This window comes from Patagioenas fasciata, chromosome 32 (genome assembly GCF_037038585.1).
Source record: "Patagioenas fasciata isolate bPatFas1 chromosome 32, bPatFas1.hap1, whole genome shotgun sequence".
In the NCBI taxonomy this organism is placed as follows: domain Eukaryota; kingdom Metazoa; phylum Chordata; class Aves; order Columbiformes; family Columbidae; genus Patagioenas; species Patagioenas fasciata.
In genome coordinates this window covers 3,480,012-3,503,157 of record NC_092551.1, presented here as the reverse complement: position 1 = coordinate 3,503,157, position 23,146 = coordinate 3,480,012, and the positions used below count along the sequence as shown (strand labels likewise).

The window sequence follows — 23,146 nt, the reverse complement described above, 5'->3', positions numbered from 1 at the left end:
GGTGGTTCCGTCCGGTCCCGCCCCCTCCGTCCCGCGGTGGTTCCGTCCGCTCCGTTCCCCCCTCCCTTAGCGCAGCGATGGTTCCGTCCCGCGGGCACTTCCGGCGGGAGCCGCTTCCGGTCATGGCGGCCGGGGGGGCCCGCGGGGTCTGGGGGCGATTTGTGGGGAGCCGGATCGGTGAGGGGGAACCGGGGGGTCCTGAGGGGGGGACTGGGGGGTTTGGGACCCCCTGGGGTGTGTGGGGGGGTCTTGGGGGTCACCTGGATTAATGGGGGATCCAATTGGGGGGCGTGGGGGGCAACCGGGGTTAATGGGGGGGGCAGACCCCCCCGCTCCAATGGGGGGCACCTGGATTAATGGGGGGTCTGGGGGCAACTGGGATTAATGGGGGGTACTGGGGTTAATGGAGGGGGGGCAGAGCCCCAGGGTCCCATGAGGGGGGCACTGGGGTTATTGGGGCGACCCTGGGGACCAACTGGGACTAATGGGGGGGTCTGGGGGCAACTGGGATTAACTGGGGGGGCACTGGGGTTAATGGGGCGACCCTGGGAGGCCAACTGGGATTAACTGGGGGGGCACTGGGATTAATGGGGGTGACCCTGGGGACCAACTGGGACTAATGGGGGGTCTGGGAGCAACTGGGATTAATTGGGGGGGCACTTGGCTTAATGGGGGGACCCTGGGGCCCAATGGGATTGATGGGGGGGGCACTGGGTTTAATGGGGCGACCGTGGGAGGCCAATTGGGATTAATTGGGGGGGCACTGGGATTAATGGGGGGACCCTGGGGCCAACTGGGATTAATGGGGCAGACCCGGGGGACCAACTGGGATTAATGGGGGGGGCACTGGGATTAATGTGGGGACTCTGGGGCCCAATGGGATTAATTGGGTGGGCACTGAGATTAATGGGGGGATCCTGGGGCCCAATGGGATTAATTGGGGGGGCACTGAGCTTAATGGGGCGACCGTGTGGCCCAATGGGATTAACGGAGCCATCCACCCCCCCCATTCCCGCCGTGGGGTCCCCAATTCCCCCCGATCTCCCCCCTCAGGCCGCTGGTTCCGCTCCGTCCTCCACGACTACGCCGCAGCCGCCTCCGACGCCACCCGTGGCGCCCTTGGCCGTCCGGGCGCCGCGGCGCTCACCGTGGGCTCCCTGGCGTTCGCCGGCGCCGCCGCCGCCACCGTCCCCAGCGCCCAATCCTTCGACGCCGCCGCCCTGGACGCGGCCGCCGCTTTGGGGCTATTGAGCCCCTGCACCCGCAGCCCCGGCGCCGAACGCCACGTCCAACGCCTCCTCCGGCGCCGCGACACCGGGCGCTTGCGCTACCGCGACCTGGTCCTCGCCGCCGTCGTCTACGAATCCCCGCGCGCCGCCGGCGCCGCCGCCTACGCCGATCGGTGCCGGTACCTGCGGCCGCGCTGGTGGGAGGCGCCGCGGAGGGTGCTGGACGTGGGGTTCCTGGGGCGCTGGTGGGTGCTGCGCTGGCGCTGCCGCGATTACGACGTCAACGAGGGGGAGTTCGCGGCGCTGCCCGAGCGGCTGCGGAGGATGCGGCGCCACCAGCTCCGCTCGCACCGCAACGAGAGGGAGTTCGAGGACAAGTTCCGGTACGTGGGGGTGCCCGACGGGGACCGGGGTCGTTAGCGGCGCTTCGTTAGCGTTTCCGGTGTTATTGATTAAATCGGTGTTGGTGATGGGGTGGAAACCGGGGGGATTCGCCCCAAATGATGCGCTGGGGTGACCGCAAACGGCGCGACCCCATTAACCCCGAACCCTTCGTTAAGACACGCGGTTATTGCTTAAGACAATTATTGATCGATACTAATTAAAATTATAATTATTATTAATGGTTATAATTAACGATGCTTTTATAAGACATTGGCGTAGCCAAATTCGGGGGGATTTGCCCCAAAACGATGCGCCGGTGGTTTTGGAGTCACCACAAATGACGCGACCCGATTAACACAAACGCTTCATTAAGACACCCTGTAATTGCTTAAGACAATTATTTTATTAATTAATTAATAGTCATAATTAATAATGATAATTAACAATGCATTTATAAGACATTGGCGTAGCCAAATTCTGGGGGATTCGCCCCAAATGATGGGCAAGTGGTTGTGGAACGACCACAAACGACGCGACCCAATTAACCCCAAACCCTTCGTTAAGACACCGTGTAATTGGTTAAGACAAATTTTATTAATTAACATTACTAATTAATAGGAATTATTACTAATTATAATTAATGATACATTTCTAACACGTTGGCGTAGCCGAATTGTGGTGGATTCGCCCCAAACGATGCCCCATTGGTTGTGGAATGACCGCCCCAATTAACCCCAAACGCTTCGTTAAGACACCCTATAATAGGTTAAGACAATTATCATCGTTTAGTTGATTTAATTAGGGTAATAATTAATAGTTATAATTAATATTGCATTTATAACACGTTGGCGTAGCCGAATTCCGGTGGATTCGCCCCAAACGCTGCGCCCCAATTATCCCCCAGCCCCTCGTTAAGGCCCCTAATGACTCATTAAGTCACTCATTCTTCGTTAAGACGCTTATTTCGTTACTCACGGGGGCGCCGCTGTTTCCCTGGCCCTTTTGACCTATTTTCCCTCCTTTTCCGGCGATTTTGGGGCAGGGGGAACCCCGAAAGTCGCGAAAATCGGCTCGGGGAAGCCCCGCCCCCTCCCGCAGGCCACGCCCCTCGCAGACCACGCCCCTCCCCCGTCAATCACAGCGCTGCGCCGCAGTGGCGCGGGCGCTGCGCACGCGCGAGCCGCCACGCCCACCCCCGTTCCCACCGTCCCCATTGGCTGCGGCCGGGGATGGAGCTGACGTCAGGCGGGCGGCGCCGCGTTGATTGGCTGCGAGTGCGGGAGACAGACAGCTGGGGGGGCGGAAGGGGAGGGGGGAAAACCCCACAGCCGCTCACCATTGGCTGACGCGCCTTTCCCCCCTCACCGCGCTCTCCTTGCCTCCTCCTATTGGCTAAACCACCCGCCTGTCCCCGCCTCTCCACCAATGGTGGGGAAGCAGGCGGGCTCGCCGCAAAGCAGAAGGGGGGAGGACGCGCGCTCCCCTTCCCTTCCCCTGATTGGCCGCGCCGTCCGAAGGACGCCACGCTATTGGTCGGCAGCGCTGGGGGGGGCGGGGTTTAGCGCTGAGGCGTCGCGGGCGCGCGCGCGGCTCGGTCGCTCCCTCCAGCGGCGGCGGCGGCAGCGGCGGCAGCGGCTCCTTTGTTCCCGTCCCATCCCGGCGAGCCCGGGGCCGCCCCGGCGGGGATGGAGCGAGCGAGCGGCTCCCGCAGCGGTGAGGGGGGCGCGGTGGGGGGGGGGGGGCGGCGCGGGGCGCGGCGGCTCCGAGCGCGGCGGAGCTGAATGGGGCCGGGAGGGGGGGTGGGGGGGGCGGTGAGGCGGGTACGGCGGCCCGGGAGGGTCAGGGCGCTGGGAACGCGCTGCCGCCCATTGTTCGGGGCCGGGGGGGGGGATCCGCGCGTCCTCCTCCCCCCCCCCCATCCACCAGCGGCATCATCGGACAAACCCCCCCCCCCGCCCCTCCCACCCTCAGCACCCCCCCCGTTTAACCCCCCCCCCAATATCCATCTCCCCTTTTTAACCCCCCGTTTATTTTTGAGCCCCCCCCCAATCCTCCTCCCTTTCACCCCCTCAGTGCCCCCCCCATCTTGTGCTTTGTCCCTTTTCCGCCCCCCCCCATCCTCCTGCCTTTGTCCTTCTCGAGGGCAACGTCCCCCCCCCCCATTTAAATCCCCGCGTCCCCCCCCAAATTTAAATCCCCGCGTCCCCCCCCCCATTTAAATCCCCGCATCCCCCCCCATTTAAATCCTTGCGCCCCCCCCATTTAAATCCCCGCGTCCCCCCCCCCATTTAAATCCTTGCGTCCCCCCCCATTTAAATCCCCGCGCCCCCCCCATTTAAATCCCCGCATCCCCCCCCATTTAAATCCTTGCGTCCCCCCCCCCATTTAAATCCCCGCGTCCCCCCCCCATTTATTTCCCCCACCCAATTATTTCCATGTATCCCCCCCCATTTATTCCCCCTCCCCCATTTATTCCCCTGTGTCCCCGCCCCCCCCAGCCGCTGTCATTGTCACCCCCACCCCCCCCCCCCAGTGTCACTTCTGAGGTGCCGGGATCAACGTCCCCCCCCCTTAAAATGAATGGATTTTCCCCCTTTTGTGGGGGGGGGGGGTCACAAAAAGGGGGGTTTGCTCCCCTTTGTTCGGCCGCCACCATCGGGGGGTCCCTGGGGGTCCCTCGTGTCCCTTTGGCTCCCACTTTGTGGTGGGGGGGGGACCCACAGGACAATTTTGGGGGTGCCCCACCCCCCCTTTCACATTCAACCCAACCCCCAGATGCCACCATTTGTGTGAAAAACCTGATTTTGGGGGGGGGGGGGGGGTGGGGGGGTGGTGTGTTAACCTAACCCCCCCTTTTTGGGGTGAAACGCGGCATTTTCAGCTTTTCCCCACAAAATGAGTTTGGTTGGGATTTTCCCCCCCTTTCCCCCCCCCCTTCCCCCCCCCCTTTCCCCCCCCTTTCCCCCCCCTTTCCCCCCCTTTCCCCCCTTTTCCCCCCCTTGCCCCCCCCTTTCCCCCCCTTTCCCCCCCTTTTCCCCCCTTTTCCCCCCTTTTTCCCCCCTTTTTCCCCCTTTCCCCCCCTTTTTTCCCCCCATTTCCCCCCATTTCCCCCCATTTCCGCCATTTCCCCCCCCATTTATTTCCCCCCCATTTATTTCCCCCCCCCATTTATTTCCCCCCCCATTTATTTCCCCCCCCATTTATTCCCCCCCCATTTATTCCCCCCCCCATTTATTTCCCCCCCCCATTTATTTCCCCCCCCCCATTTATTTCCCCCCCCCATTTATTTCCCCCCCCCCATTTATTTCCCCCCCCCATTTATTTCCCCCCATTTATTTCCCCCCCTATTCCCCCCCTATTTCCCCCCCTATTTCCCCCCCTATTTATTTCCCCTATTTCCCCCCCTTTCAAAACTCACATTTTTAGCTTTGCGTCGTTAATTCTCCCCCAAGAAAACTCAAAGCTGGGCCTTAAATGAGGACTAATTAGGGTGGGGGTTTTTATCACTAATTGGGGATTTGGGGCCTAATTGCTGTCGGTTTTTTGCAGCCCTGCCTTAAAACCTCGTTTCTCACCCCAAAAACCTCGTTTCTCACCCCAAAAACCTCGTTTCTCACCCCAAAACACCTCAAGAGCTCCATGCCCCTGGGTGAGTGGCCGGGTTGGTGCTGGGGGGCAGCAGATGTGGGGTTTTCCCTTAAAAACAAGGATTTGGGGTAAATTCGACCAAATTGGAGTTTTCGCGGAGCCCAGAGTGGGGAAAAATGGGCAAAAATGGGCAGAAATGTCCGTGTTTTGTGCCCCCACCCCCTGTGATGAAACCTCGTTAGCAGCGCGTTAATTGCGGTGGTTCTGGGTGACCCTGTGGGGTCGTTAGCGTGTTCTGGGGTCATTAACATGAATGGGGTCATTAGCGTGTTCTGGGGTCATTAACATGTGGGTTTGTTAATGTGTTCTGGGTTCATTAGCATGGGTTCGTTAGTGTGTTCTGGGTTCATTAATGTGATGTGGGGTCATTCGCATGTTTTGGGGTCATTAGTATGTGGGGTTCATTAGCATGGGTTCGTTAGTGTGTTCTGGGTTCGTTAATGTGATGTGGGGTCATTCGCATGTTTTGGGGTCATTAGTATGTGGGGTTCATTAACATGGGTTCGTTAACGTGTTCTGGGTTCGTTAACATGTAGGCTCATTAATGTGTTGTGGATTCATTAACATGGGTTCGTTAGCATGTTCTGGGTTCGTTAACGTGTATGTTCATTAACATGTGAGTTCGTTAACGTGTTCTGGGTGCGTTAACATGTAGGTTCATTAACATTTGGGTTCGTTAAGGTGTTCTGGGGTCATTAACATGGGTTAGTTCATGTGTTCCGGGTTCATTAATATGTAGGTTTATTAACATGTGGGTTCATTAATGTGTTCTGGGTTCATTAACATGGGTTCGTTAACGTGTTCTGGGTTCGTTAACATGGGTTCATTAACGTGTTCTGGGTTCGTTAACATGTAGGTTCATTAGTGTGTTCTGGGGTCATTAACATGTAGGTTCATTAATGCGTTCTGGGTTCATTAACATGGGTTCGTTAACGTGGGTTCGTTAACGTGTTGTGGGTTCGTTAACATGTAGGTTCATTAGTGTGTTGTGGGTTCGTTAACGTGTTCTGGGGTCATTAACGTGTAAGTTCTTTAATGCGTTTTGGGTTCATTAACATGGGTTCGTTAATGTGTTCTGGGTTTGTTAACATGTAGGTTCATTAGCGTGTTCTGGGTTCGTTAACGTGTTCTGGCGTCATTAACATGTAGGTTCATTAGTGCGTTCTGGCTTCATTAACATGGGTTCATTAGCGTGTTCTGGGTTTGTTAACATGGGTTCGTTAACGTGTTCTGGGGTCATTAACATGTAGGTTCATTAATGCGTTCTGGGTTTGTTAACATGGGTTCGTTAATGTGTTCTGGGGTCATTAACATGTAGGTTCATTAATGCGTTCTGGGTTTGTTAACATGGGTTCGTTAATGTGTTCTGGGTTTGTTAACATGGGTTCGTTAACGTGTTCTGGGTTCATTAACATGTAGCTTCGTTAACGTGTTCTGGGTTCGTTAACATGTTCTGGGTTCATTAACATGGGTTCGTTAACGTGTTCTAGGTTCATTAACATGGGTTCGTTAATGTGTTCTGGGTTCATTAACATGGGTTCGTTAACGTGTTCTAGGTTCATTAACATGGGTTCGTTAATGTGTTCTGGGTTCGTTACCGCGTTCCGGAGTCATTAACAGGCTCTGGGTTCGTTACCGTGCTCAGCTCATTAACGAGGACCCTGCTCTGGGTCCCCAGTTCCCCCTTTTCCTCTCCCCCTCATTCTGTTCTGTTTCCCACAGGCCCCGCCCCCCCGCCGGCTGAGACGCGCTCGCCCCGCCCCCCGCTGTAACCATGGCAACCCCGGACCCACCAATGGGCGGGACCCCCCGGCCTGGCCCCTCCCCCGGACCGGGCCCCTCCCCCGGGGCCATGCTCGGCCCCTCCCCCGGGCCCTCCCCCGGCTCCGCCCACAGCATCATGGGCCCCTCCCCCGGGCCCCCCGCGGGGGGGTACGCTCAGGACAACCTGCACCAGATGCACAAGGTGAGACCACTGGCGCCAGACGGGGGGGGCGGAGACTGCGAGACTGGGCGGGGGGAGACGATGGAATAGACCGCCCCGTCTGGTCTGGTCTGGGAAGCTAAGCAGGGTCTGCCCCGGTCAGCGCTTGGATGGGAGACCAGTGGGACCTGGGGGAGATTAGAAGGGGGTGGTCAGTGGGTCAGAGAGGTTCTCCTGCCCCTCTGCTCTGCCCTTTAGCTCAGATACTATCAGGATATACTTGGGGATCATATATATATACATGTATGTATACGTAGCCGTTGTCTCTCCCCCCAGCCCATGGAGTCGCTGCACGACAAGGGCCTGGCCGAGGATCCGCGCTACGGGCAGATGAAGGGGATGGGGCTGCGCATGGGGCCGCCCCCCAGCCCCATGGACCAGCACTCGCAAGGTGGGGATTCATTAAAATCACCCCCATTTTCCCTGAAGTCAGGGGGGTTTTCCCTGCCCCCCCAGCCCCATGGACTCGCACACTGGGGGGTTTAATTAAAGTAAACCTCGTTTCAGCTGCAGTCAGTGGTGTTTCCCCTGAGGGTGGGGGTCTCTCTGTGTTTTCTCACCCTTCACCTCAGTTTTCTCTGTTGTTTCTTTCCCTTTTACCTCAGGTTTTCTCCCTGTTCCCTTCCCCTCAGTCTCCCCGTGACCCCCAGCACTTCCCCCCCATTTCCTCCCCAGTTCCCGTCACCACCCCCATGACTTTCCCCCCATTTCCTCCCCAGTTCCCATCCCCACCCCCACGATTTCCCATCTCAGATCCTCCCCAGTTCCCATCACCACCCCCATGACTTTCCCCCCATTTCCTCCCCAGTTCCCATCACCACCCCCATGACTTCCCCCCCATTTCCTCCCCAGTTCCCATCACCACCCCCATGACTTTCCCCCCACTTCCTCCCCAGTTCCCATCACCACCCCCATGACTTCCCCCCCATTTCCTCCCCAGTTCCCATCACCACCCCCACGATTTCCCATCTCAGATCCTCCCCAGTCCCCATCACCACCCCCATGACTTTCCCCCCATTTCCTCCCCAGTTCCCATCCCCACCCCCATGACTTCCCCCCCACTTCCTCCCCAGTCCCCATCACCACCCCCATGACTTTCCCCCCATTTCCTCCCCAGTTCCCATCACCACCCCCATGACTTTCCCCCCATTTCCTCCCCAGTTCCCATCACCACCCCCATGACTTCCCCCCCATTTCCTCCCCAGTTCCCATCACCACCCCCATGACTTCCCCCCCATTTCCTCCCCAGTCCCCATCACCACCCCCATGACTTCCCCCCCATTTCCTCCCCAGTTCCCATCACCACCCCCATGACTTCCCCCCCATTTCCTCCCCAGTTCCCCTCACCACCCCCATGACTTCCCCCCCACTTCCTCCCCAGTCCCCATCACCACCCCCATGATTTCCCATCTCAGATCCTCCCCAGGTTCCCATCACCACCCCCATGACTTCCCCCCCATTTCCTCCCCGGTTCCCATCACCACCCCCATGATTTCCCATCTCAGATCCTCCCCAGTTCCCCTCACCACCCCCATGACTTCCCCCCCATTTCCTCCCCAGTCCCCATCACCACCCCCATGACTTTCCCCCCATTTCCTCCCCAGTTCCCATCACCACCCCCAGCACTTTTCCCCAATTTCCTCCCCAGTTCCCATCACCACCCCCATGACTTCCCCCCCATTTCCTCCCCGGTTCCCATCACCACCCCCATGATTTCCCATCTCAGATCCTCCCCAGTTCCCATCACCACCCCCACGATTTCCCATCTCAGATCCCCCCAGTCCCCATCCCCACCCCCATGACTTCCCCCCCCACTTCCCCCCCAGTCCCCATCCCCACGCTTTCCCATCTCCGACCCCGCTTCCCGCGCCCACCCCGTTCCCTCCGTTCCCCACGCGCTCTGTGTCCCCGCAGGGTACCCGTCGCCGCTGGGCGGCTCGGAGCACGCCCCCAGCCCGGTGCCGGCCAACGGCTCGTCCTCGGCCGCGGCGCTGGACGCCGGGGACGCGCTGGGGCAGGCGCCGCGCGGCCCCACGCCGTTCAACCAGAGCCAGCTGCACCAGCTGCGCGCGCAGATCATGGCCTACAAGATGCTGGCGCGGGGGCAGCCGCTGCCCGAGCACCTGCAGCTGGCGGTGCAGGGCAAGCGCCCCCTGCCCGGGATGCAGCAGCAAATGCCGTCGCTACCTCCGCCCGCCGGCTCCGCGCCCGCACAGGGACCCGCGCCCGGCCCCGGCCCCGGCCCCGCGCCGCCCGGCTACAGCAGACCTCACGGTGAGGGCCCCGCGCGGACGCGTCCGACCAGCCTCCTCCTGCCCTTCGTCGCCTCACAGGGGGCTCCTCATCCTCCTCCTGCCCTTCATCACCTCACAGGGGGCTCCTCATCCTCCTCCTGCCCTTCGTCGCCTCACAGGGGGCTCCTCATCCTCCTCGTGTCCTTCATCGCCTCACAGGGGGCTCCTCGTGTCCTTCATCACTTTACAGGGGGCTCCTCATCCTCCTCGTGTCATTTGTCACCTCCTCATCCTCCTCCTGCCCTTCATCACCTCACAGGGGGCTCCTCGTGCCCTTCGCCACCTCACAGGGGGCTCCTCGTCCTCCTCGTGTCATTTGTCACCTCCTCATCCTCCTCCTGCCCTTCGTCGCCTCACAGGGGGCTCCTCGTGTCCTTCATCACTTTACAGGGGGCTCCTCATCCTCCTCGTGTCCTTTGTCACCTCCTCATCCTCCTCGTGTCATTTGTCACCTCCTCATCCTCCTCGTGTCATTTGTCACCTCCTCATCCTCCTGGTGTCCTTCGTCGCCTCACAGGGGGCTCCTCATCCTCCTTGTGTCATTTGTCACCTCCTCATCCTCCTCATGTCCTTCGTCACCTCACAGGGGGCTCCTCATCCTCCTCCTGCCCTTCGTCGCCTCACAGGGGGCTCCTCGTGTCCTTCATCACTTTACAGGGGGCTCCTCATCCTCCTCGTGTCATTTGTCACCTCCTCATCCTCCTCCTGTCCTTCATCACCTCACACGGGGGCTCCTCATCCTCCTTGTGTCATTTGTCACCTCACATGAGGGCTCTTCATCCTCCTCGTGTCCTTCATCACCTCACAGGGGCTCCTCATCCTCCTCCTGTCATTTGTCACCTCCTCATCCTCCTCCTGTCATTTGTCACCTCCTCATCCTCCTCCTGTCATTTGTCACCTCCTCGTCCTCCTCGTGTCCTCCCTCACCTCATGGGGGGCTCCCCATCCTCCTCCTGCCCTTCCTCACCTCCTCATCCTCCTCATGCCCTTCATCCCCCCATGGCGGGGGGGGGGGGGGACCCCTCTTCATCCCCTTTCCCCCCAATTTCTCTGCGGGGGGGTGAGGTTTGCTCCGTAATCCCCAGAGATCCACGCCACGCGCTCCCTCTGACCAGCGTTCGTTGCTTTTGTGTCTCAGGTATCGGGGGGCCCAACATGCCCCCCCCCGGCCCCTCAGGAGTCCCCCCCGGGATGCCGGGACAGCCCCCCGGGGGCCCCCCCAAGCCCTGGCCCGAAGGTGAGACTCGCTCGTTAACAAAAGGTTCATTAGGGACCAGGCTTAATGACACAATGGGGCCAAGAGGGGGAGGTTCCGGGTTAAAATCCCGGAGACGTTTTGAGGGAACTTGGGGGATTTTGGAGGAAATTGGGGTGGTTTTGTTTTTCACCCAACTTGGGGCGTTTTTCAGTGAATTCTGTGGGGTTTTCACCCATCTCAGGGCGTTTTTCACCCATTTTGGGGCGTTTTTCAGTGAATTCTGTGGGGTTTTCACCCATCTCGGGGCGTTTTTCACCCATTTTGGGGCGCTTTTCAGTCAATTCAAGTCATTTTTCACCCATTTCATGGTGTTTTTCAGCGAATTCTGTGGGGTTTTCACTCATTTCGTGGCGTTTTTCAGTGAATTCTGTGGGGCTTTTACCCATCTCGGGGCGTTTTTCGTTGAATTCTGTGCCGTTTTCACCCATCTTGGGGCGTTTTTCACCCGTCTCGGGGTGTTTTTCAGTCCATTCAAGTCATTTTTCACCCAACTCTGGGCGTTTTTTGGTGAATTCTGTGCAGTTTTTCACCCAACTCGGGGCGTTTTTCAGTGAATTCTGTAGGTTTTTCACCCACCTCAGGGTGTTTTTCAGGGAACTTGGGTCATTTTTCACCCATCTCGGGGCATTTTTCAGTCAATTCAAGTCATTTTTCACCCATCTTGGGGCGTTTTTCGGTGAATTCTGTGCCGTTTTCACCCATCTCGGGGCATTTTTCAGTGAATTCTGTGCGGTTTTTACCGAACTTGGGGTGTTTTTCATTGAATTCTGTGCAGTTTTTCACCCAACTCAGGGCGTTTTTCAGTGAATTCTGTAGGTTTTTCACCCACCTCAGGGTGTTTTTCAGGGAACTTGGGTCATTTTTCACCCATCTCGGGGCATTTTTCAGTCAATTCAAGTCATTTTTCACCCATCTTGGGGCGTTTTTCGGTGAATTCTGTGCCGTTTTCACCCATCTCGGGGCATTTTTCAGTGAATTCTGTGCATTTTTCACCCATCTCGGGGTGTTTTTCAGGGAACCTGGACCATTTTTCACCCATCTCAGGGCGTTTTTCACCCATCTTGGGGCCTTTTTCAGTCAGTTCAAGTCGTTTTCCACCCATCTCAGGACGTTTTTCCCCCAATTCAGTGCCGTTTTCCCCCAATTCAGTGCCGTTTTCCCCCAATTCAGTGCCGTTTTCCCCCAATTCAGTGCCGTTTTCCCCCAATTCAGTGCCGTTTTCGCCCATCTCGGGGTGGCTCTCGGGTAACTCTGTGTAACCCCCCCGAATGTCTCCCGCAGGCCCCATGGCGAACGCGGCCGCCCCCGCGAGCGCCCCGCAGAAGCTGATCCCCCCGCAGCCCACGGGCCGCCCCTCGCCGGCGCCCCCGGCCGTGCCGCCGGCCGCCTCGCCGGTGATGCCGCCGCAGACGCAGTCGCCGGGGCAGCCGGCGCAGCCCGCGCCCATGGTGCAGCTGCACCAGAAACAGAACCGCATCACCCCCATCCAGAAACCGCGCGGCCTCGACCCGGTGGAGATCCTGCAGGAGAGGGAGTACAGGTGAGGGGCTCGAAATGGCGGCGCCGGAATCGCCTCAGGGCTCAAAATGGCGCCAGAATCGCCTCAGGGCTCAAAATGGCACCAGAATCACCTCAGGGCCCAAAATGGCGCCAAAATCACCTCAGGGCTCAAAATGGCACCCAAATCACCTCAGGGCTCAACTGGTGGCCCCAGAGGTGTTGGGGTCACCTCACGCCATTAAAACCCTTGAGGAGCTGGAGCGGGTTGGGAGGAGGGAACGGAGCTGGGGAAGGGGCTGGAGAAGGAGGGTGAGGTGGAAATTGGGGGTGATTCCTTCCCCAAAGGGCTGTGGGGCGTTGAACGGGCTGCCCAGGGCAGAGCTGGAGCCGCCATCACTGGAGGTGAAGCCGCCAACGTGAGGAGAAATGGTTGATTTTGTGGGGATTTCCCGTAGGCTGCAGGCTCGCATCGCCCACCGCATCCAGGAGCTGGAGAACCTCCCCGGCTCCCTGGCCGGCGACCTGAGAACCAAAGCGACCATCGAGCTGAAGGCGCTGAGGCTGCTCAACTTCCAGCGCCAGGTACGGGGAATCGATTCGGTTGGGAGAGACCCCCGGGTCATCGATCCGACCGCAACCCAGCTGAACCGTGTCCATAACGCTCCTCTAAACGCCTTTAAACCCCTCCAGGGAGTCCTGGGGTGGCTTTGGGTTCCTCAGCTCAGGGCTCAAAATGGCGCCAGAATCACCTCAGGGCCCAAAATGGCACCCAAATCACCTCAGGGCTCAAAATGGCGCCAGAATCACCTCAGGGCCCAAAATGGCGCCAGAACCACCTCAGGGCTCAAAATGGCGCCAGAATCACCTCAGGGCTCAAAATGGCGCCAGAATCACCTCAGGGCTCAAAATGGCGCCAGAATCACCTCAGGGCTCAAAATGGCGCCAGAATCTCCTCAGGGCTCAAAATGGCGCCAGAATCACCTCAGGGATCAAAATGGCGCCAGAATCTCCTCAGGGATCAAAATGGCACCAGAGTCACCTCAGGGCTCAACGTGGCAGCCCCAGAGGAACCCAAGTGGTGACACCAGGGGCACCAAATCACCTCAAAACACAAAATGGCACCAGGGTCGCCTCCAAACACACGTTTATCCCATAAAACCTCGTTTATCCTGCTCTGCAGCATCGCCAGGAGAATTAATTGTGATTAATTATGATAAATTTGATTGGGTTTTGGTGCAATTTCTCCCAAAGCTCCGCCAGGAGGTGGTGGTGTGCATGTGGGGTTGGTTAATTGTGATTAATTATGATAAATTTGATTGGGTTTGGGCGTTTTCTCCCCCGAAGCTCCGCCAGGAGGTGGTGGTGTGCATGTGGGGTTGGTTAATTGTGATTAATTATGATAAATTTGATTGGGTTTGGGTGTTTTCTCCCCCGAAGCTCCGCCAGGAGGTGGTGGTGTGCATGTGGGGTTGGTTAATTGTGATTAATTATGATAAATTTGATTGGGTTTTGGCGTTTTCTCCCCCGAAGCTCCGCCAGGAGGTGGTGGTGTGCATGTGGGGTTGGTTAATTGTGATTAATTATGATAAATTTGATTGGGTTTGGGCGTTTTCTCCCCCGAAGCTCCGCCAGGAGGTGGTGGTGTGCATGTGGGGTTGGTTAATTGTGATTAATTATGATAAATTTGATTGGGTTTGGGTGTTTTCTCCCCCGAAGCTCCGCCAGGAGGTGGTGGTGTGCATGTGGGGTTGGTTAATTGTGATTAATTATGATAAATTTGATTGGGTTTGGGCGTTTTCTCCCCCGAAGCTCCACCAGGAGGTGGTGGTGTGCATGTGGGGTTGGTTAATTGTGATTAATTATGATAAATTTGATTGGGTTTGGGTGTTTTCTCCCCCGAAGCTCCGCCAGGAGGTGGTGGTGTGCATGTGGGGTTGGTTAATTGTGATTAATTATGATAAATTTGATTGGGTTTGGGCGTTTTCTCCCCCGAAGCTCCGCCAGGAGGTGGTGGTGTGCATGTGGGGTTGGTTAATTGTGATTAATTATGATAAATTTGATTGGGTTTGGGTGTTATTTCCCCCGAAGCTCCGCCAGGAGGTGGTGGTGTGCATGTGGGGTTGGTTAATTGTGATTAATTATGATAAATTTGATTGGGTTTGGGCGTTTTCTCCCCCGAAGCTCCGCCAGGAGGTGGTGGTGTGCATGTGGGGTTGGTTAATTGTGATTAATTATGATAAATTTGATTGGGTTTGGGTGTTATTTCCCCCGAAGCTCCGCCAGGAGGTGGTGGTGTGCATGTGGGGTTGGTTAATTGTGATTAATTATGATAAATTTGATTGGGTTTGGGTGTTTTCTCCCCCGAAGCTCCGCCAGGAGGTGGTGGTGTGCATGCGGCGCGACACGGCGCTGGAGACGGCGCTCAACGCCAAGGCCTACAAGCGCAGCAAGCGGCAGTCGCTGCGCGAGGCCCGGATCACCGAGAAGCTGGAGAAGCAGCAGAAGATCGAGCAGGAGCGGAAGAGGCGACAGAAGCACCAGGTCGGGCGGGAATTGGGTCAATTCACCTCGTCTAGTGGGTCCTCCTTGGCCTACGTGGTCCTTTTTTGGCCTACATGATCCAGTTTTGGGCCTACATGATCCAGTTTTGGGCCTACATGATCCAGTTCTGGGCCTACATGATCCAGTTTTTGCCCTACATGATCCAGTTTTGGGCCTACATGATCCAGTTTTGGGCCTAGATGCTCCATCTTTCTTTGACTCGTGGATCCACTTTTTGGCCTAGAGGATCCACTTTTTGGCCTAGAGGATCCACTTTTTGGCCTAGAGGATCCATTTTTTTGGCCTAGATGATACTTTTTTGCCCCAGACGATCTGGTTTTTGCCCTAGATGACCATTTTTTGGCCTAGATGATCCATTTTTTTGGCCCTAGATGACCATTTTTTGGGGCCTAGATGCCCAACGCTTCTTTTTGGGGCCTAGACACCCCACTCTCTTTTTGAGGCCTAGATGCCCCACTCTACTTTAGGGCCTAGACGCCCCATACTTACTTTAGGGCCTAGACGCCCCACTCTCTTTTTGAGGCCTAGATGCCCCACTCTACTTTAGGGCCTAGACGCCCCATACTTACTTTAGGGCCTAGACACCCCACTCTCTTTTTGAGGCCTAGATGCCCCACTCTACTTTAGGGCCTAGACGCCCCATACTTACTTTAGGGCCTAGACGCCCCACTCTCTTTTTGAGGCCTAGACGCTCCATACTTTCTTTAGGGCCTAGACACCTCACTCTACTTTAGGGCCTGGACGCCCCACGCTTCTTTTTGGGGCCTAGACGCCTCACACTATTTTTTGGACCTAGACACCCCACTCTCTTTTTGAGGCCCAGATGCCCCACTCTACTTTAGGGCCTAGACGCCCCACTCTACTTTAGGGCCTAGACGCCCCATACTTACTTTTGGGGCCTAGACGCCTCACACTACTTTTTGGGCCTAGACGCCCTACTCTCATTTTGAGGCCTAGACGTTCCATACTTGCTTTTGGGGCCTAGACGCCCCACTCTACTTTAAGCCCTAGACGCCCCACACTACTTCAGGGCCTAGACGCCCCACTTTTTTGGGTCTAAACCACCGTTTTTGGCCTCCCCCGTCAGGAATACCTCAACAGCATCCTCCAGCACGCCAAGGACTTCAAGGAGTACCACCGCTCGGTGGGCGCCAAGATCCAGAAGCTCACCAAGGCCGTGGCCACCTACCACGCCAACACCGAGCGCGAGCAGAAGAAGGAGAACGAGCGCATCGAGAAGGAGCGGATGCGGCGCCTCATGGTGAGTGCGCCCGCCCCCGGCCGGGGGGGCGCGTCGGGGGCTCGTTAGCGCTAACGAAGGGCGGTCCCGCAGGCGGAGGATGAGGAGGGCTACCGCAAGCTCATTGACCAGAAGAAGGACAAGCGGTTGGCGTACCTGCTGCAGCAGACCGACGAGTACGTGGCCAACCTGACGGAGCTGGTGCGGCAGCACAAGGCGGCCCAGGTGGCCAAGGAGAAGAAGAAGAAGAAGAAGAAGAAGGTGAGGGGGGTTAAAACTTGGCGGGGGCCTTAATGAGTGGCTTTGGGGTGTTAATGAGTGGTTTTGGGGTGTTAATGAGTGGCTTTGGGGCGTTAATGAGCGACGTTGGGGCATCAACAAGTGGCTTTGGGGCAACTTTGGGGTGTTAATGAGTGGCTTTGGGGTGTTAATGAGCAATGTCGGGGCATCAACGAGTGGCTTTGGGGCATCAACAAGTGGCTTTGGGGCAACTTTGGGGTGTTAATGAGTGGCTTTGGGGTGTTAATGAGCGATGTCGGGGCATCAACGAGTGGCTTTGGGGCATCAACGAGTGGCTTTGGGGCATCTTTGGGGTGTTAATGAGTGACTTTGGGGTGTTAATGAGCGATGTCGGGGCGTCAACGAGTGGCTTTGGGGCATCAACGAGTGGCTTTGGGGCAACTTTGGGGCGTTAATGAGTGGTTTTGGGGTGTCAATGAGTGACTTTGGGGTGTCATCGAGTGACTTTGGGGCAACTTTGGGGTGTCAACGAGTGACTTTGGGGCTTCAAGTGACTTGGGCGTCAATGAGCAGCTTTGGGGTGTTAATGAGCGGCTTTGGGGTGTTAATGAGCGACTCTGGGACATCAACGACCAACTTTGGGGCTTCAGCGAGTGACTTTGGGCAACTTTGGGGCATCAATGAGCAACTTTGGGGCATCAACGAGCGACTTTGGGGCATCAACAAGTGACTTTGGGGCATTAACGAGCAACTTTGGGTCAACTTTGGGGTGTCAACGAGTGACTTTGGAGCTTCAACAAGTGTCTTTGGGGCAACTTTGGGGCGTTAACGAGTGACTTTGGGGTGTAAATGAGCGACTTTGGGGCGTCAACAAGTGATTTTGGGGTGTAAATGAGCGACTTTGGGGTGTCAACGAGTGACTTTGACGCCCAAGTCACTTCAAGCCCCAACAAGCGGCTTTGGGACGTTAATGAGCAACTTTAGGGCGTCAACGAGTGACTTTGGGGTGTAAATGAACAACTTTGGGGTGTTAATGAGGTTGGGGTGTTAATGAAGTTGGGGTGTTAACGAGCGGCTTCCTCCTCTTGCAGAAGGCGGAGAACGCGGAGGGGCAGACGCCGGCGATTGGGCCGGATGGCGAGGTAAAAATAATCCAGTTTTACACCATATAACCCGATTTTACACCCAATAACCTTTACACCCGTTAATTTTACACCCAATAATCTTAATTTACGCCCAATAACCTGATTTTACAGCCATTAATTTCACACCAAGTAACCTTATTTTACACCCATTAGTTTGGCGCCCAATGACCGCCTTGATTAGCGCCCAATGACCCCGATTGATTGGCCCCCAATGACCCCGATTGATTGGCCCCCAATGACCCCGATTGATTGGCCCCCAATGACCCCGATTGATTGGCGCCCAATGACCCCGATTGATTGGCGCCCAATGACCCTGAGTGATTGGCGCCCAATGACCCCCATTGATTGGCGCCCAATGACCCCCATTGATTGGCACCCAATGACCGCCTTGATTAGCCCCCAATGACCCCGATTGATTGGCCCCCAATGACCCCGATTGATTGTCCCCCAATGACCCCGATTGATTGTCCCCCAATGACCCCGATTGATTGGCCCCCAATGACCCCCTTGATTGGCACCCAATGACCACCTTGACTGGCCCCCAATGACCCCGATTGATTGGCCCCCAATGACCCCGATTGATTGGCCCCCAATGACCTCGATTGATTAGCGCCCAATGACCCTGATTGATTAGCGCCCAACGACCCCGATTGATTGGCGCCCAACGGCCCCCATTGATTGGCGCCCAACGACCCCATTGATTGGCGCCCAACGACCCCCATTGATTGGCGCCCAATAACTTGAACTCACACCAAATCCTCTGATTTTACCCCTTTCGCCCGTTACATTTCCACCTGGTTTGGCCCCGCTCGTCCCTTCGTGCCCAAAGCCCCTTGCGTTTCCCGCTGATTTCTCCCCGCGAAACGCCCAATTTTGGGTCGTTTTGAGCTCCGCGTGTTGGCGGCGCCGCGGAGCTGAACCCGGGCGGGGGTTTTGGGGCGGAAAGCGGTGAATGCGGGCGGTTTTGGGCTGCAGCCGCTGGACGAGACGAGCCAGATGAGCGACCTCCCGGTGAAGGTGATCCACGTGGAGAGCGGCAAGATCCTGACCGGCAGCGACGCCCCCAAGGCCGGGCAGCTGGAGGCCTGGCTGGAGATGAACCCGGGGTGCGGAAACGGGGGGGAAGTGGGGCCAAAACGGGCCCAAAAGTGACGCTGAGGGGAGGGGAAGTGGGGATGAATGGGCGGGGGAAGTGGGGATGAATGGGCGGGGGAAATGGGGATGAATGGGCGGGGGAAGTGGGGATGAATGAGTGGGGGAAATGGGGAAGAATGGGGGGAAAATGGGGATGAATGGGCGGGGGAAGTGGGGATGAATGGGCGGGGGAAGTGGGGATGAATGGGCGGGGGAAGTGGGGATGAATGAGTGGGGGAAGTGGGGATGAATGAGTGGGGGAAATGGGGAAGAATGGGGGGAAAATGGGGATGAATGGGTGGGGGAAGTGGGAATGAATGGGTGGGGGAAATGGGCAAGAATGGGGGGAAAATGGGGACGAATGGGCGGGGGAAATGGGGACGAATGAGTGGGGCAAATGGGGATGAATGGGCGGGGGAAATGGGGACGAATGAGTGGGGCAAATGGGGATGAATGGGCGGGGGAAATGGGGAAGAATGGGGGGAAAACGGGGATGAATGGGCGGGGGAAATGGGGACAAATGGGGGGGGGAGATGGGGAAGAATGGGTGGGGGAAATGGGGAAGAATGGGGGGAAATGGGGATGAATGGGTGGGGAAGTGGGGATGAATGGGTGGGGGAAATGAGGAAGAATGGGAGGGAAAATGGGGACAAATGGGCAGGGGAAATGGGGAAGAATGGGGGGAAAATGGGGAAGAATGGGTGGGGGAAATGAGGAAGAATGGGGGGAAATGGGGAAGAGTGGGCAGGGGAAAAGGGAACGAATAGGGGGGAAAATGGGGAAGAATGGGGGGAAAATGGGGACAAATGGATGGGGGGAATGGGGGGAAAATGGGGATGAATGAGCGGGGGAAAAGGGGAAGAATGGGGGGAAAATGGGGACAAATGGGGGGAAAACGGGGCCAAACGGGCCCAGCAATGACATTGGGGTGGTGAAATGGGGGGCAAATTGGGGGAAAACGGGGCCGAACGGGGAGAAAACGACATTGGGGGAGGAGAAATGGGGAGAGAACAGGTCCGAAAATGGGGCCAGAGAGCAAGAGTTCCTTAAAAATCGGAGTTAACGCCCGAGTTTTTGGGCAAAGTTGAAGGTTTAACCCCAGGGTTTCTTCACGGATCCTGAGTTTCTCGATCCGCGGCGCGTTGGTTGATTAACTCTTAATTAAACTCGCGTTAATTAGGTACGAGGTGGCTCCCCGGTCGGACAGCGAGGAGAGCGGCTCGGAGGAGGACGAGGAGGTGAGGAAACCCCCATGTTGCCCCAAAGCGCCTTTCCCGGGCCCGTTTCCCGCTCCTTCCGCCGCCGTTTTCACCGCAAAACCCCGGATTTTGGGTCTGGGCAGGAGGAGGAGGAGGAGCAGCCCCAACCTGCTCAGCCCGTGGAGGAGAAGAAGAAGATCCCCGATCCCGATAGCGACGACGTCTCCGAGGTGGACGCCAGGCACATCATCGAGTGAGTCCCTTCCTTCCCGCTCCCTTTTTGGGGGTGATTCCCCCCTTTTTTGGGGCGATTCCCACCTATTTGGCGCCCGAGCGAATCCAGCACATCCCCGTCCCCTCTGCCTTTGCGTTTGGCGTGGTGTCCCGCAGCATCCTGGTTGTTAAGTCGAGGAGATGTGGTCTGGATGATAGAGTGAGGTGGGTGGCAAACTGGCTCAAGGAGAGAAGCCAGAGAGTGGTGGGCGATGGGGCAGAGTCCAGTTGAGCCCTGGATCCAGTGCAGTGCCCCAGGGGTCTATATTATTCAATCTATTCATCAATGATTTGGAGGAGGGAATAGAGTGAGTGTCACCCAGTTTGCTGGTGACACCAAGCTGGAGCAGTGGTGGCACTGGAAGCTGTGCTGCCATCAGAGACCTGGGCAGGCTGGAGAGGAGAAATTCAATGAAACAGAACAAGTGCAGAGTCTGGATCTGGGCAGAACAAGCCCAGGTTCAGTGTGAGTTGGGAATGAGCTGTTAGAGAGCAGCGTAGGGGAAAGGGAGCTGGGGGGCCTGGGGACAGCAGGGTGAGCATGAGCCAGCACTGGGCCCTTGTGGCCAGGAAGCCAATGGGACCTGGGGGGGATTAGAAGGGGGTGGTCAGTGGGTCAGAGAGGTTCTCCTGCCCCTCTGCTCTGCCCTTTAGTTCAGATACTATCAGGATATACTTGGGGAACATATATATACATACATATAATGTATGTAGCCATAGCACCCTGAGAACGCCCCATCTGGTCTGATGTGGGAAGCTAAGCAGGGTCGGGCCCGGTCAGTGCTTGGATGGGAGACCAGGGGTACCTGGGGTAGATTAGAAGGGGGTGGTCAGTGGGTCAGAGAGGTTCTCCTGCCCCTCTGCTCTGCCCTTTAGTTCAGATACTATCAGGATATACTTGGGGAACATATATATATACATATATATAATCTATACAGCCATAGCACCCTGAGAACGCCCCATCTGGTCTGATCTGGGAAGCTAAGCAGGGTCGGGCCCGGTCAGGGCTTGGATGGGAGACCAGGTGGGAATAGCGGGTGCTGTGGGCTGAGCCAGCACTGGGCCCTTGTGGCCAGGAAGCCAATGGGACCTGGGGGGATTAGAAGGGGGTGGTCAGTGGGTCAGAGAGGTTCTCCTGCCCCTCTGCTCTGCCCTGGGGAGACCACATCTGGAATAGTGTGTCACATCTGGAATAGTGTGCCCAGTTGTGTCCCCTCAGTTCAAGGCCAGGGCCACCTTCCTGTGTCCCCTCAGCCGGGTGTTCCCGCTCCAGCGGGGGGGTTGCGCTGGATGAGCTTTGAGGTCCCTTCCGATCCCAAACACGCTGTGACGCTGTGACTTTCCGGCCCAGAAACGCCAAGCAGGATGTGGACGATGAGTACGGGGTGTCGCAGGCGCTGGCGCGGGGGCTCCAATCCTATTACGCCGTGGCCCACGCCGTCACCGAGCGCGTGGACAAGCAATCCGCCCTCATGGTCAACGGCGTCCTCAAGCAGTACCAGGTGCCAATTAACCCCGATTAATTAATTACCCCCCCAAGCTCTTCCCCCTTGTCCTTAGCGCCGCCCACGGGGCGATTTTTGGGGTTAATTCCGCTGTTTTCCGGCTCAGATCAAAGGTTTGGAGTGGTTGGTCTCGCTCTACAACAACAACCTCAACGGGATCTTGGCCGACGAGATGGGGTTGGGCAAGACCATCCAGACCATCGCGCTCATCACGTACCTCATGGAGCACAAACGCATCAACGGGCCCTTCCTCATCATCGTCCCGCTCTCGTACGTCCCGTCCCGCCTCGGCCCCCCCAAAAACCAACCCGTTTTAACTGTTTCTCGCCCTTTTCCCCCCAGGACGCTCTCAAACTGGGCCTACGAGTTCGACAAGTGGGCGCCCTCGGTGGTCAAGGTGTCCTACAAGGTATTTCCCTTCGCTTCGGCTTTTAATCCTTCCCGCCCGGCGATTTTGCCGGCGTCCCGCGGAAAACGCCGCGTTTCCCGGCGCCGAAGGGCGAAATCGGTCGGGTGGGAGCGACCCTCGAAGTCATCGAGGTCGGCTTTGCCGTCGCCCCCAGATATTGAGCTTTTGAGCCCGTGTTTGAGGGCGGCGGTGTCGGGAACCCATTGACGGGAACATGGTGGTGTCGGGAACCCGTTGGCGGGAACGCGGCGGTGTCGGGAACCCATTGACGGGAAGGCGGTGGCATTGGGAACCCATTGACGGGAACATGGTGGTGTCGGGAACCCATTGGCGGGAACGCGGCGGTGTCGGGAACCCATTGACGGGAAGGCGGTGGCATTGGGAACCCATTGACGGGAACATGGTGGTGTCGGGAACCCATTGGCGGGAACACGGCGGTGTCGGGAACCCATTGACGGGAAGACGGTGGCATTGGGAACCCATTGGCGGGAACGCGGTGGTGTCGGGAACCCATTGGTGGGAACGCGGTGGTGTCGGGAACCCATTGGTGGGAACGCGGCGGCGTCGGGAACCCATTGGCATTGGGAACCCATTGGCGGGAACGCGGCGGCGGCGGGAACCCATTGGCATTGGGAACCCATTGGTATTGGGAACGCGGTGGCGTCGGGAACCCATTGGTGGGAACGCGGCGGTGGCGGGAACCCATTGATGTTGGGAACCCATTGGCGGGAACGCGGCGGCATGGGGACCCCATTGGCATTGGGACCCCATTAGCATTGGGACCCTGTTGGCGTGGGGACCCTGTTGGCGTGGGGACCCCGTTGGCATTGGGAACCCATTGGCGGGAATGCGGCGGCGTGGGGAACCCATTGGTGGGAAGGTGGCGGCATTGGGAACCCGTTGGCGTGGGGAACCCGTTGGCGTGGGGAACCCATTGACGTCAGGAACCCATTGGTGGGAACGCGGCGGCATTGGGAACCCATTGACATTGGGATCCCATTGGCGTTGGGAACCCATTGGTGGGAACGTGGCGGCGTCGGGAACCCGTTGGCATTGGGAACCCATTGGCGGGAAGGCGGCGTCGGGAACCCATTGGCGTCGGGAACCCATTGGTGGGAAGGCGGTGGCATCGGGAACCCATT

General features: G+C 57.5%; 2 protein-coding genes across 5 annotated transcripts in view; both read left to right on the top strand.

Annotated features, from left to right (window-relative positions):
- Positions 1 to 26: 26 nt before the first annotated feature.
- Positions 27 to 1,852, top strand: TIMM29 (translocase of inner mitochondrial membrane 29). The gene is made up of 2 exons (XM_065859172.2): positions 27 to 177; positions 1,054 to 1,852. The coding sequence occupies exons 1-2, from the start codon at positions 78 to 80 to the stop codon at positions 1,647 to 1,649; spliced, it is 696 nt and encodes a 231-aa protein (XP_065715244.2). The 5' UTR covers positions 27 to 77; the 3' UTR covers positions 1,650 to 1,852.
- A 3,311-nt stretch (positions 1,853 to 5,163) lies between these two features.
- The window catches only part of SMARCA4 (SWI/SNF related BAF chromatin remodeling complex subunit ATPase 4), a 43,346-nt gene continuing 25,363 nt past the window's right edge, over positions 5,164 to 23,146 (top strand). For 2 of the 4 annotated variants that reach the window (XM_065859287.2, XM_065859286.2), the window contains exons 1-17: positions 5,164 to 5,262; positions 6,984 to 7,227; positions 7,522 to 7,636; positions 9,160 to 9,519; positions 10,678 to 10,776; positions 12,079 to 12,337; positions 12,753 to 12,879; positions 14,665 to 14,838; positions 15,947 to 16,120; positions 16,193 to 16,360; positions 17,431 to 17,481; positions 18,460 to 18,590; positions 19,799 to 19,856; positions 19,961 to 20,070; positions 21,442 to 21,592; positions 21,702 to 21,865; positions 21,938 to 22,004. In XM_065859287.2, the coding sequence (XP_065715359.1) occupies positions 7,036 to 7,227; positions 7,522 to 7,636; positions 9,160 to 9,519; positions 10,678 to 10,776; positions 12,079 to 12,337; positions 12,753 to 12,879; positions 14,665 to 14,838; positions 15,947 to 16,120; positions 16,193 to 16,360; positions 17,431 to 17,481; positions 18,460 to 18,590; positions 19,799 to 19,856; positions 19,961 to 20,070; positions 21,442 to 21,592; positions 21,702 to 21,865; positions 21,938 to 22,004 (2,400 nt within the window). In that variant the 5' untranslated portion in view covers positions 5,164 to 5,262; positions 6,984 to 7,035. The remainder of the gene's footprint in view (positions 5,263 to 6,983; positions 7,228 to 7,521; positions 7,637 to 9,159; positions 9,520 to 10,677; positions 10,777 to 12,078; positions 12,338 to 12,752; positions 12,880 to 14,664; positions 14,839 to 15,946; positions 16,121 to 16,192; positions 16,361 to 17,430; positions 17,482 to 18,459; positions 18,591 to 19,798; positions 19,857 to 19,960; positions 20,071 to 21,441; positions 21,593 to 21,701; positions 21,866 to 21,937; positions 22,005 to 23,146) is intronic. The other 2 variants (XM_065859288.2, XM_071800652.1) reach the window with 2 other exon arrangements.

Bases quoted from the DNA above. Each gene is read 5' to 3' on its own strand.
- TIMM29 (XM_065859172.2), top strand. From the start codon at position 78: ATGGTTCCGTCCCGCGGGCACTTCCGGCGGGAGCCGCTTCCGGTCATG. The intron at 178-1,053 runs GTGAGGGGGAAC...CTCCCCCCTCAG, and splicing joins ATTTGTGGGGAGCCGGATCG to GCCGCTGGTTCCGCTCCGTC.